The sequence below is a fragment of the Heterodontus francisci genome, chromosome 25, assembly GCF_036365525.1.
Source record: "Heterodontus francisci isolate sHetFra1 chromosome 25, sHetFra1.hap1, whole genome shotgun sequence".
NCBI classification, from domain to species: Eukaryota; Metazoa; Chordata; class Chondrichthyes; order Heterodontiformes; family Heterodontidae; genus Heterodontus; species Heterodontus francisci.
The window spans coordinates 69,297,076-69,309,086 of record NC_090395.1 but is presented as its reverse complement, the minus strand read 5'-3'; the positions used below and the strand labels follow the sequence as shown (position 1 = coordinate 69,309,086).

Below are 12,011 nucleotides of genomic sequence, written 5' to 3'. Positions count from 1 at the left end.
CAAAGGAGCATAGAATGTATATCCAAGGCACTGGTCAGAGCACTCCTGAGTACCAAGTCCAGTTTTAGTTCCAAAGAAACAAGGGAGACATTCAAGTACTGGAGACAATGCAGAGAAGAGCCATAAGGATGATCTGCAGTGTGAGGGTCTGAGCTATGAGGCAAGACTAGAAAAGGCTTGAGTTTTTCAGCCTAGGAGGGAGATATGAGAGGTGATCTTAGAGAGAGGTATCACATATCGTATGGAAATAGAAAAATTGGTATATTTCAAGTAAATCGTGGGAGTAGGAAAAGGGATGCATGTTTCAAGTAATGAAGGTAACTTTGTGTGAAGAAATTATTGGTTTCTGTCCCCAAAGAATGGTCAATACTTGGAATGGGCTTCATGCTAGAGTAGTGGGCATGACTAGCCTTGGGTGGATTTAAGAAATAATATTTTACACAGCACTTCAGGATCAATGAATCAATGTGGAGCTCATGGTCTCCCTATCTGTAATTGCTTTGTGGTCTCGAGAAGGAGTAGACTCACTGTGCTCAGTCAGATACTGGTCGTCCTGCCATGTCTCATCCAAAGGGCAGTGTTTCATGTGTGAGCCTAGCCTGAGCATATCTGGATGCTGCTTTTCTATGAGGGGAAAGTGGAGGATGGCTGCAATGCAGTGCAATCAGATTATGGATCTATACACAAACTTTCCAGGTGTAGTAACTGGGAAGCGAGCAAGAATCCTGACTAAATAGTTGTGCCTCCTTCTCAAAATGAGCAGCATCAAAGACCGTTTCAATGCTCCAATTAATGATACCCCAGCCAAGATCTGCTAACTTGGACCATGGACTGTGCTGGTCTGAATGGATCAACCATTTCCTGCCTTAACTAACTAAACCAAGTGCCACATTCCAGTTCATCATCTGCCTTGGCTACTCCTTCAGCTTTGAAGAATTCCGTTTATTTGTGGCTGCTTGAGTTCCATTTCGGGATTGCTGTGTGGTATCTTGGAGATACCAGTGACTGCCTCCTTTGTGGGAGCGGATTAGACAGGAGCTATTCATTCGTCTTGGCCTCCAGCAGCCAAAGCCACAACCAATTTAGCCAGGCTTTTAAAAGTTTCCTATAAAAGGAATTTTCATTTGATTAAATCTGATATCGTCTCCATCCTTTTTGCAGCATGATTTTAATTTTCAGCTCAGGAGGAAGCAATGAGCACTTTGAACATTCCACAGAAATAAGGTCCTAGAGATTTTAAATACGTGAGACTTTTTATCGCTAACTAGAGGACTGAAATACATACATTTTGTTGAAGACTTCAGATAGTAATTTGAGATGAATGTTGCTGAGGCCTTGAGACACTTGAATTTTATTCCTGCAAATTCTTGTGCAAGCTGTGTTTTTCCTTCTGGATGGGAGAAATTCTTGCTTCAAACATCGAAAAATAGTATGAAATTGAAGTTTGAGCTGTTGTACTGAGATTGTCTTTTGCAGTATGTAGTTGCATGCTATACTTGCACTCCTGGGACCTGAGATTCAATCCAATATAGACTAGCAGTGTGTGTCTCCTCTGGGTATGACGATGCCATGAATACTCACCTTGGAGAATTCCGAACTATGTTGTCTAGCGCAAACTGTGAAGAATTTAATGTCTCATTACCATGTGATTATCACCACATTCCAGAAGGATTTTTTTTTCACCGTGTTAAGGGTTATGGGGAGGGATTGCAAGTGAGATCTTTAAGTTGCTGAGCCATAGGATAAGGCATGTAGATCTGAGATCAGATTCATGACCGGGTGGTCTGCCTGATGAATGGCATTTTCTCGTGTTTTTAAGAATGGCTGATGTGGGGAAAGGGAGTATGAGTGCTGCAGTAAGGTGTGCTTCTGATGTTGGCTACAATGCACACTATGGCAGATCAGAACACGGCTCAATATGTAAATCTCACTCATGGTATGGCACTGACAAATAAGAACCATAAGGTCTTTGGTTCCATAACTGGCCTGTTTTGGCCTTGCTCAGTGGCAGCATTATCATGAGTTCAAAAAAGGTTGTGCTTTCAAGTCCCACTCTGGAGACTTTAGCATATTATCTAAGCTGACACAAAGGATGCAAGTAGTTGTAAAAATTATGTCAAATTGTGTGGGTGTTGGGGAATGAATCTTAGATAAAATCTTAACTTCAATTGTACTTGCCCCATGGCTCTCTGAGGCAGGGTACGAAGTGAAACTTATGTCAGCTGCTGAAATGACAGAGGAAAGCAAAGATGCCAGCCTGGCTCAGTGGGGGCTGGTGGGGGGTTAGCCCTCTTAACTCAGTCAGAAGGTTATAGGTTGAAGTGCAACTCCACATATCTGGGCTAACACTCCAGTGTAATATTGAGGGAGTGCAGCACTGTCAAAGGTGCTGTCTTTCAGAAGAGATGTTAACCTGAGGATCTGTCTGCCCCATTAGGTGGACGTAAAACAGTGACATTATTTGAAAAGCAGGAGGGAAGTTCTTGCTTGTGTTGCAGCTAATAATTATCCCTCTAATAGCTCGGAAAACACAATCTCTGATCATTGTCTCATTGCTGTTTGTGATAGTTTGCCGTGTGCAAATTGGCAACTGCTCTTCCATACAACAATGAGTACACTTCAAAAGTATTGCATTAGCTGGGACACAAGTTCTGCGGTTATGAAAGGAACTATATAAAGGCAAGTTTATTTTGTACTCTCGTTTTGGTGCCATCAGTTTACAGTTCCTGAAGTGTCACGTTCATGGAGGCTGAAGCAATCTGGCGTATTGGGTCTTCAAATGTATTAAGTGAGGGATCGGGAAGAGCAGTAATGTGGATGAAGCATATTTTATGATGGAGTGACTGAGGCCTGAAGATCCCTAACTGTCTCTCCTTATAGTGACCTTGTTCCCACTAACTAGCTCAGTAGATGCAGAAGAGGGAAAAATGGGCTTTTAGGCCTGTACAGCACTGGGCCGGTAATTTTTGGGCGGCGCAGTGGTTAGCACCGCAGTCTTACCGCTCCAGCGACCCGGGTTCGGTTCTGGGTACTGCCTGTGTGGAGTTTGCAAGTTCTCCCTGTGACAGCGTGGGTTTTTTCCGGGTGCTCGGTTCCCTCCCACAGCCAAAGACTTGCAGGTTGATGGGTAAATTAGCCATTATAAATTGCCCCTAGTATAGGTAGATGGTAGGGGAATTGAGGGAAAGTGGGGATGTGAGAGGGTAATGGGATTAGTATAAATGGGTGGTTGATGGTCGGCACAGATGCGGTGGGCCGAAGGGCCTGTTTCAGTGCTGTATCTCTAAATAAATAAATAACATTGGGGAATAAGACCTAGGTTTTAAAAGTTAAATCGCTGATGAACTGTTTGTGGTTATTGACAACTTTACAAGTTGATAAACCTACTTGTTCACACTGAATCATAGTGGTATAGCTAACAATGGACATCAAGCAAAAGGCTGTTTTGACTGGGTGGGGAATTTGGAGGCTGGAGGTGATGTGATGAAATCTCCAGGAATACGTCTATCCAGAGTTGGTCACCCTAATCTGATGGAAATGGTGGGGAGGCAGGAGTGGAAAAGGAGAACATTAGTAGATGGATTAGAGTTTTGTTGTCAGAAAGTATCTGTCTTACCTTTTGCCAAACAGAGTTTAGTAGTTAGCATTCAGGTAGCCTGGTGCTCAGTTGCAGCTATTGCTGCCCCTTTCTGTTGGCTTCCCTTAAAGACTTGCATTTATGTAGTACATTTCAGCCTCAGGATGTCTATCACTTTACTGCCAACTTGTCACTTATAAGAAACCAATTTTCTCACAGCAAGCTCCTGCAAATAGCAGTGTGGTAATGACCAGATAATCTTTTTGTGAAGTTAATTTGATAAATATTGATCTGGACACTGAGAATCACCACCTCCACACATCTCTTTCTGCCCCCCGCCCCCCAACCTTTCTTTAAAATAACACCATGGGCTGTGTTACATCCACCTGAGAGGGCAGGTGAGTCCTTGGATTAATGTCTGATCCAAAAGACAGGAAGAAGTTGCTGTCTCATATTACAGATGTTTTTGGTTTGGGCATTGTAGTCTGAGCAATTTTCTGGAAGAATGAAGAACTTGCAGGACACTGTTCAGCAGAAGAGACACTTGCATTCAGTGACCAAAAGGTTGGGTGCATGTTTTGTTTCTGTCCATTTGAGCTACTTAGAATTTTATTAATATATTGGCAAGGTCAATTATCCTGGCAGTATAGAGAGGTCCATGCAATAGACACTTGACCAGCCCTGCGTCATAGGCTATGTGCTTTCCAGAGTTAATTCAGTGATGTTTCATCAAAGCCGTTGCAAGTTTTAACTGTTCAAACAAACCTATTGAGATACAGATGGAAGAAATTAAAGTAACATACTGGAGCAGTGTAAGGCAAGGAAAGGCTTTTCTTCCCATCGAAAATAGTTCTTCCAGTACACAAACCCTCCCAGAGTAGAACTTGACTGCATGTTAAACCTATTTTGCTTACCAGAGTATAGACCATGTATTAATTACTCTATAAATTCAAGGATTCTCTCATAGGTGTTAGAAATGCATCTTATGCTAATTTTATTGGGTCCTACTGGCTTGACTAACGTCCAGACTATCTTCGGAGTTTACTTTCACGTTCAATTCAGTATTTACGTCAGTTGATTAGGTTTCTGCCCCTCGACACTTGCTCTGCGAAAAGATGTACTTTCATGCGAGGAATGTTAGTTAAATGGGATGTGATTTTTCTTTGCATTATGAAAATTTGATGGGTCCCATTCCAGGATTTTATCAACCAAGTCTGTTTTAGTTGTTATGGCCTCAAGTACCACAGTTTTTTTTTTTTATTTCTTGGAGCGGGACTACCTTCTGTCACCAGTGCTTGAGCATAAATTGTGGATGGGTAAAATTTATGTGTTGCCCATTTGAACGGTGCAGTGTAAAATAATGTATAGAGCAGTTTAATGTAAAACATCGCAAGGTGCTTCACAACAGCATTATCAAACAAAATGTTGAAATGAGCCACATGAGATATTGGGACAGGTGACCAAAAGTTTGGTCAAAGTATTACTTTTTTGAGGAGCATCTTGGCAAGAGAGGCAGACTGGTTTAAGGGAGGGAAGACTTCCTGAGCTTGAAAGCCTAGGCAGTTGAAAGCACGCCTGCCAATAGTGGAGGGGCTAAAACATTCCAGAATTGGAAGAGGGCAGAGAACTTGGGCTGTAAGAAGTTAGAGACGGGGGTGAGCCAATGTAGGTCAATGAGTCTGGGTGACAGGAGAAATGGACTTAATATTAGTCAAGATACGGGCAACAGAGTTTTGGTTGAGCTCAAGTTTATGGAGATTGGAAGGTTGGCCAGGAAACCATGGGAACACCTTGTGATACACTTGTGGGATTTGCCATTCTAAGCTTGGGTGATGTTTGGGAATGCATTTTGAGTTACTTAAGATTGGGGTGAGGTACTGAGTTCTGTCACGTGATAGTGTTAGAGTTGGCAGCAATGTATGGAGAAAGAATGAATCTCGTGCATAAAAAGAATACTGGCGTAACTAATTACTATTAAGTCTAGCTTCACGAATGACAAGACTCTGCATTTATGTAACACCTTTAATTACCCAACGTGTTTCAAAGTAGAATAATGAGGGAAAAAAAGATGCTGAATTTGAAGGGGTGACTTATAACTTGGTGCAAAAGGTGGGTTTTATTCAGGGCTATAGAGGAGGGAATTTGTGTGTGGCACCTGCGTGGCTGAAGGCACATGGTCCGAACAATGGCAGGTTTTGTGGGAAGGGTTGTAGGCGTGGAGGAGGTTGCAGAAGTAAGGGTGTAGTCACTAGATTTAAGTAAGAGCGTGAGGATTTTTAGTGTTGGGGAACTGCAAGCCAATGTACTTCGAGGGCGAGGAGTTTTTTTTTGGGCTGGGAGAGCGGACAGTGCACGGAATATACGCGTTACTCGCCTCCTGACTCTCCAAATGTGTCTCCACTGCCGCCAAAGCACAAGTCAGAAGTGTAATGAAATGCTCTCCCCTTGTCTGGATGAGTGCAGCTCCAGCTGCGCTCAAGAAGCAGCCTGCTTGTTTGGCACCCCATCCACCAACTTAAACATTCACTCCTTCCATTGGTGCACAGTGGTTGTAGTGTGTACAGCCTACAAGATACACTGTGGCAACTTGCCAAGGCTGCTTTGACTGTACTTCCCAAACCCACAACCAGTACCACATAGGATAAGAGCAGCAGGTGCATGGGAACACCACCACCTGCGAGTTCCCCGCCAAGTTGCACACTATCCTGACTTGGAAATATATTGCTGTTCCTTCATCGTCACCGGGTCGAAATCCAGGAGCTTGTTACTAAGTAGCCCTGTGGGTGCACCTTCACCACGCAGAGTGCAGCAGTTCAAGAAGGCTGCTCACTGCCGCCGCCTTGAGGGCAAGTAAGGATAGGTAACAAATGCTGGCTTTGCCAGCCATGTTCACAACCTGTGAATGAATGAAGTTTTAAAAAAAGCCTTCAGTCAGCAAACCATAGTCATTTGGGCTGCGAAGCAAGTGCTCTCTATCCAGTCTCGTGTGAAGGATAGCTACTTGGGACTGAGGTTGGAAGGTATCTCGTGCTAAGCAAAAAACGAAGCTCATGAGGGGACGAGAAAATTGGGCTAATAGAATTTCCTAAGAGAAACCTAGGAACCAGTAAGCATCTGAGATCCTAGTTCCTTGTTCCCCTTTGTGGGTTTTTCACTTTCGTTGAGGCACAGCGGATTGCAAATGTGATGCTCAAAATAACTAACGTGGAGCCGCTGTTTCCTCATTTAATTGCATACAAAACGCTAAGTAGTTGCACTGGAACACATGCATCAAATGCCTTTGTTCCAACCTACCAAGGATATAGGGCCGTTCTTCCATACTCTCTTCCCCTCATCATATTTTACCCATTTCCTATGGTTGAGGGCTTCATTACAAGGAGTGGGCAGGTGGTTGGGTGGGGGCACAATGGTGGTGTCGGAGAAGGAGGGCATCAGCTGGAGATCTGTGCCTGGTGTCTTAAAGCCATCAAGAGTGACACTGGCATAGATCTTGAGGGGCTGGTGGCCTAGCCCCAGGTACAGGATATGCTTGAGGCAGAATAGATTTGTTTTGTAAAGTTGGTGAACCGTCCGAAGGATAGAGGTCTGTTCCGGAATCATTGGGATAGCAGGAAGGAACATGAGGCCCAAATGTTCGTCCTGAATGCAGATTAATCTCTCAATGAGCTTGCTTCCTATGATTTAATGAATGTTTCTCAAAGTATGCTTCTGTCCTCTGCCTTCATGGGGTCTTCCTTGTCTGAGTGAGGTAGCAGAGTAACAATTGTATCAGATACTTCTATCGGGTGTTTTAATCTGTCAAATTTTGTTTGCTTACGCTGCTGTGAAGCATCTTGGCAAGTATTCCTACATTGAAGGTGCTATATATAAATGCAGATTGTTAGCTTTAATAAAGGAAATTGACATAGGAGAAAAGTAGGAATGGATTGGTGGGTAAGGCTGTTGAAGACTTGTATTTATGTAGCATCTTGAGTCCCAAACCACTCAATGTAGTGAACTAGCTGGGAGTACAGTTATTGTGTATTTAAAGGCAGTAGTTAAGTTGCACACAGACCATTTCCACCAACAATAATTGGCTGAGCGATCAGCTAATCTGTTTTTGGTGTCAAATTCTCCAACTGCCTGGCTGATATCAAGACCCAGATGAGCCAAATCTTTGTCTAGCTGAATGTTGACAAAACTGAGGCTGCTCTCCTTTTAAGTTGTCATCCTATACCTATAGCCTTCATTCCATCAACTTCCAGGTGCCAACTGTCTGTCAGGAGATGCAGAACCTTGGTTCCCTGCTTTGTCACCAATATCTGCGCAGTTACCAGAAGCACAACATTGCCTGCCTCTGCCCTTGTCTCTGTCCTTCCAATGTTGGGTCCCTAGAATGTACCTTCAGTGCCCCAAGCCAAAGTTGTGTTCCACCATTGTGTTTGCATCTGACACTTGGCAGCCCAATGTCTGGTCCTTGACTTCAATCAATGCATATACATGGCTGAATGTTCGTCTTGTAGGTGAGGAATGCCAAAGCTGCCTGAAAGAAGGAAAGAAACAGGCATTTAAAAACCCCTATCACGACCTCAATGTCCCAACGTAGTTTTTAAGAGTAGTTACTGTACAAATGTAGGAAATGTGGCAGCCACTTTACACACAGCAAGCTCCCAAAAACTGCAGTATGCTAATGACCAGATCATCTGTTTATTTTGAGATTAATTTGACCAGGGCGCAAGAAGAGCATCAGTGGTTGTCTTTGAATAGTGCAATGGGATTTTTACATCTATTTGAGTGAGCAGATGGGCCTGCTTGTTTAACATCCAAAGATGGCATTTCCAACATTGCAGCATTCTGTCAGTGCTGCACTGCGAGTGTCTGGAATGGGGCTTGAACCCATGACCTCTGACCCCGAGGTGAGATTGCCACTGAGCCACAGTCACCATGGGCTTGATTTCATTTCTAACTATTTTGTCTTTGTTCCAGGAAATGGATGTTGTAGTTCTTCCATGCCATGAAAGTCAGGCAGAAGCGGGCAAGCATGATGACTGTTGGAGGCATTCCCTGCCAATTGTAGTCTATGCCATCAGTGAGGATCGTTTAACAGACTCTGAAGAAAGCGAGCTGCAGGAGATGAAGGAACATTCCCTGCCCATTTTCTTCATTAAGGTACCAAAACACCTGAGCAGTCTCCACACAGGCTCTCACTCTGGACCAGACAAGGACCTCCCAGTGAAAAATTCAAAGTCTGAAAAGGAAAAGAGCTGCCTTTACCGTCAGCTCGCCAAGTTGGACTACCTCAGTCCCACAGCAGGTGGGCTGTCCAACACCAGCAAAGCCCAAAGCACGTTGGTAGAACACTTTGAGAGGTTCCGTCAGCTTGGCATCTTTGCGAAGCAGGTGGTGCAGATGCACCTTGTGGATGCGGCAACTGTGCTGAATGGTGTCCACTGTCGCTGTTTGGATATCTTCATCAACCAGGCCTTCGATATGCAGAGAGACTTGCAAATCACTCCCAAGAGGCTGGAGTACACCAGGGACAAGGAAAATGAGTTGTTCCAGTCGCTGATGAATATAGCTAACAGGAAGCAGGAGGAAATGAGAGACATGATCGTTGAGACTCTGAGCAGCATGAAGGAGGAGCTCTTGGAAGAGGCGGCAAACTTGCAGTTCAAAGGTGAGGTTGAAGTGTTTCTCTCCATTACTGGTTAAAGGCAGTGGACAGCTAACAGTTAATATTCTTCGTTGCACTGCACTCCGTTCTGGTTGAAGGGCAGATTCAATTTACTGATGAGATGTTGAGTTCTGATTTGGGAATTCTGTTCCTGCTGCTACTGATTATTCCAGGAGGTGGTTGGGGTTGGGGATGGTTGTGCATGCGTGGGTGAGCATGGGTTTAGATGGACACTGGTAGGTATGACATGGGAGCTTGTAATACTAGGAGACTAGTTTATAATGCGAGGAGCCAAAAGTAGACACCATTGTAACAATATTGGAGAAATCAGCTGAAGGATCACTGTCTTCATAAAAGACTTTGGCGCTCACATATTTGGAGAAGCCAACGATGTGCTTCATTTTTATCATGTAGCTGAAACTGTGTTTTCCAATGTCATTTTCCCATATATACGTTGGAGGGGAATAATTATGTTGCATGCAATATTTTCATCAAAATCGTCCTTTTTTTCCCTCCCCCAAAAGTTGATTTTTCTCCCCGGTGTAAACTTCCATCGAAGTGTGCATTCAGTACCAAGGAGATCGTGGCTTGTTAAAGGAATTGTTTCTATATGGGTGGGAGGGGGAAATTCATTTTCAAGCAATCAATGAAATTAAGTTTGAACTGAAGGGAAGGAAGACATTGCACGTTGAAGTTTGTGTTACAGTTTCTTCGAACTCCTTGACTGTTTCCATACTTGGCTAATGTCTGCTTCATGATCGCGAATGGTTCTTCTACTTCTGTCTTAAAGAGAGATTGCACTCTAAGAATTTACACTACACAGTGAACTTTATGTAGGTTTCCCACTATATCTTGAGTTTGTCCAATGTTGGAATAGATTGCTTTCAATTGTAACTTTCAAAAGAGAATTCAGTATATACTTGTACAGGAGAAAGGTTCAATGTTATGGGGAAAGAGCGAGGGGAATGGGACTGATTATGGATAGCTCCTTCGAAGAGCTGGCACAGGCATGATGGGACAAATGGTCATCACCTGTGCTGTATTATTCTATATAGGCTAAATAAAACAAATTAATTTGCAATTTGAACATTAGGCATAAGCATCAAACAATTAACATCTGGTAACATTTATCCCATTCAAGCTTCAGTCTTGCTGCAACTAAAAGCAAAACTATCCAACAAATAACTCTGCACGTAAGATCCGTCCCACTGCTTTATAGACAGTGACCATCGAGCTTCTCCTCTAAATACTAACAGGCCTGCTGGGCATTGCCAACTGTTTAGTTTAGAGATACCTCACTGAAACAGGCCCTTCGGCCCCCCGAGTCTGTGCCAACCATCAACCACCCATTTATACTAATCCTACACTCATCTCATATTCCTACCACATCCCCACCTGTCCCTATATTTCCCTGCCACCTACCTACACTAGGGGCAAATGCTAATGGCCAATTTACCTATCAACCTGCAAGTCTTTGGCATGTGGGAGGAAACCGGAGCACCCGGAGGAAACCCACGCAGACACGGAGAACTTGCAAACTCCACACGGGCAGTACCCAGAATTGAACCCAGGTCACTGGAGCTGTGAGGCTGCGGTGCTAACCACTGTGCCGCCCAATGCATGTTTTGTGTTCCGGGTGACACTATGCAGACGTCTGTCTAGAATTCATGGTGCAGAGCTGTGCCCGAGTCGCCCTGCGCTGAACTTTTATCAGCAAGGAGAGGATGTATCAGTCCATGCTTTATGTTCTGTAAGATCATGCACAATAATTGAATTTTTATTTTAAAAATCCCCAGTCTCCTGATCCCTCCCCCATCAAGCAATAATAAGCAGTGACGACAGTTTAGATCTGTTTGCACTCTCTGCACAGTTGACTGGCAAAAGGCAGCAGCAAGAGCATCCCCTGGTGGCAGGGTCAAATTCAGCATAAATGTGCAAAGCAATGCTGATGCAGCCTTATGAAGGGCAAATTGATTGGGTGGGGTGGGAGTCCTGAAGCAAGCTGCAGGAGGAGTTTAGGAAAAGGTGTTTGAAAGAATCATGGCAGTATGATGAGCATCTCCAGGGTTGGGAGTAATCTGTTCAAGGAGAAGACATGGAGGAGTAGGCGGTAACTGGTCAAATGGAGATTATTTCTCGCACATATTGTAGAGGTGCTAAGCTCTTAATGATTATCTTCCCCTCTGCTGATGTTTTTGTGGCTGCAGATTCCTTTTTAAGCTAAACATATTTATAAGGTGGCGCAGTGGTTAGCACCGCAGCCGCACAGCTCCAGCGACCCAGGTTCAGTTCTGGGTGCTGCCTGTGTGGAGTTTGCAAGTTCTCCCTGTGTCTGCGTGGGTTTCCGCCGGGTGCTCCGGTTTCCTCCCACAGCCAAAGACTTGCAGGTTGATAGGTAAATTGGCCATTGTAAATTGCCCCTCGTGTAGGTAAGTGGTAGGAGAATGGTGGGGATGTGGTCGAGAGTATGGGATTAATGCAGGATTAGTATAAATGGGTGGTTGTTGGTCGGCACAGACTCGGTGGGCCGAAGGGCCTGTTTCAGTGCTGTACCTCTAAATAAATAAATAAAGGTAATGAATTTTTAAAAAATTTGTCAGTCTCCACCTGCTTGAGAAATAAAATAATTTTCCTGTCATCAATCTCAGGACATCACAGAATGCTTTACATCCAATGAAATACTGTTCAAGTGTCGGCACTGTTGCATTGTAGGAAATGCAGCAGCCAATTTGCACACAGCAAGCTCCCACAAACAGCAATGAAAAAATGACTCCATAATCT

General features: G+C 44.0%; 1 protein-coding gene across 4 annotated transcripts in view; it reads left to right on the top strand.

Moving 5' to 3' along the window:
• dstyk (dual serine/threonine and tyrosine protein kinase) overlaps window positions 1-12,011 on the top strand; it is an 87,223-nt gene that overhangs the window by 36,546 nt on the left and 38,666 nt on the right. For all 4 annotated transcript variants that reach the window (XM_068057452.1, XM_068057450.1, XM_068057451.1 and 1 more), the window contains exon 3: window positions 8,543-9,233. In XM_068057452.1, the coding sequence (XP_067913553.1) occupies window positions 8,543-9,233 (691 nt within the window). The remainder of the gene's footprint in view (window positions 1-8,542; window positions 9,234-12,011) is intronic.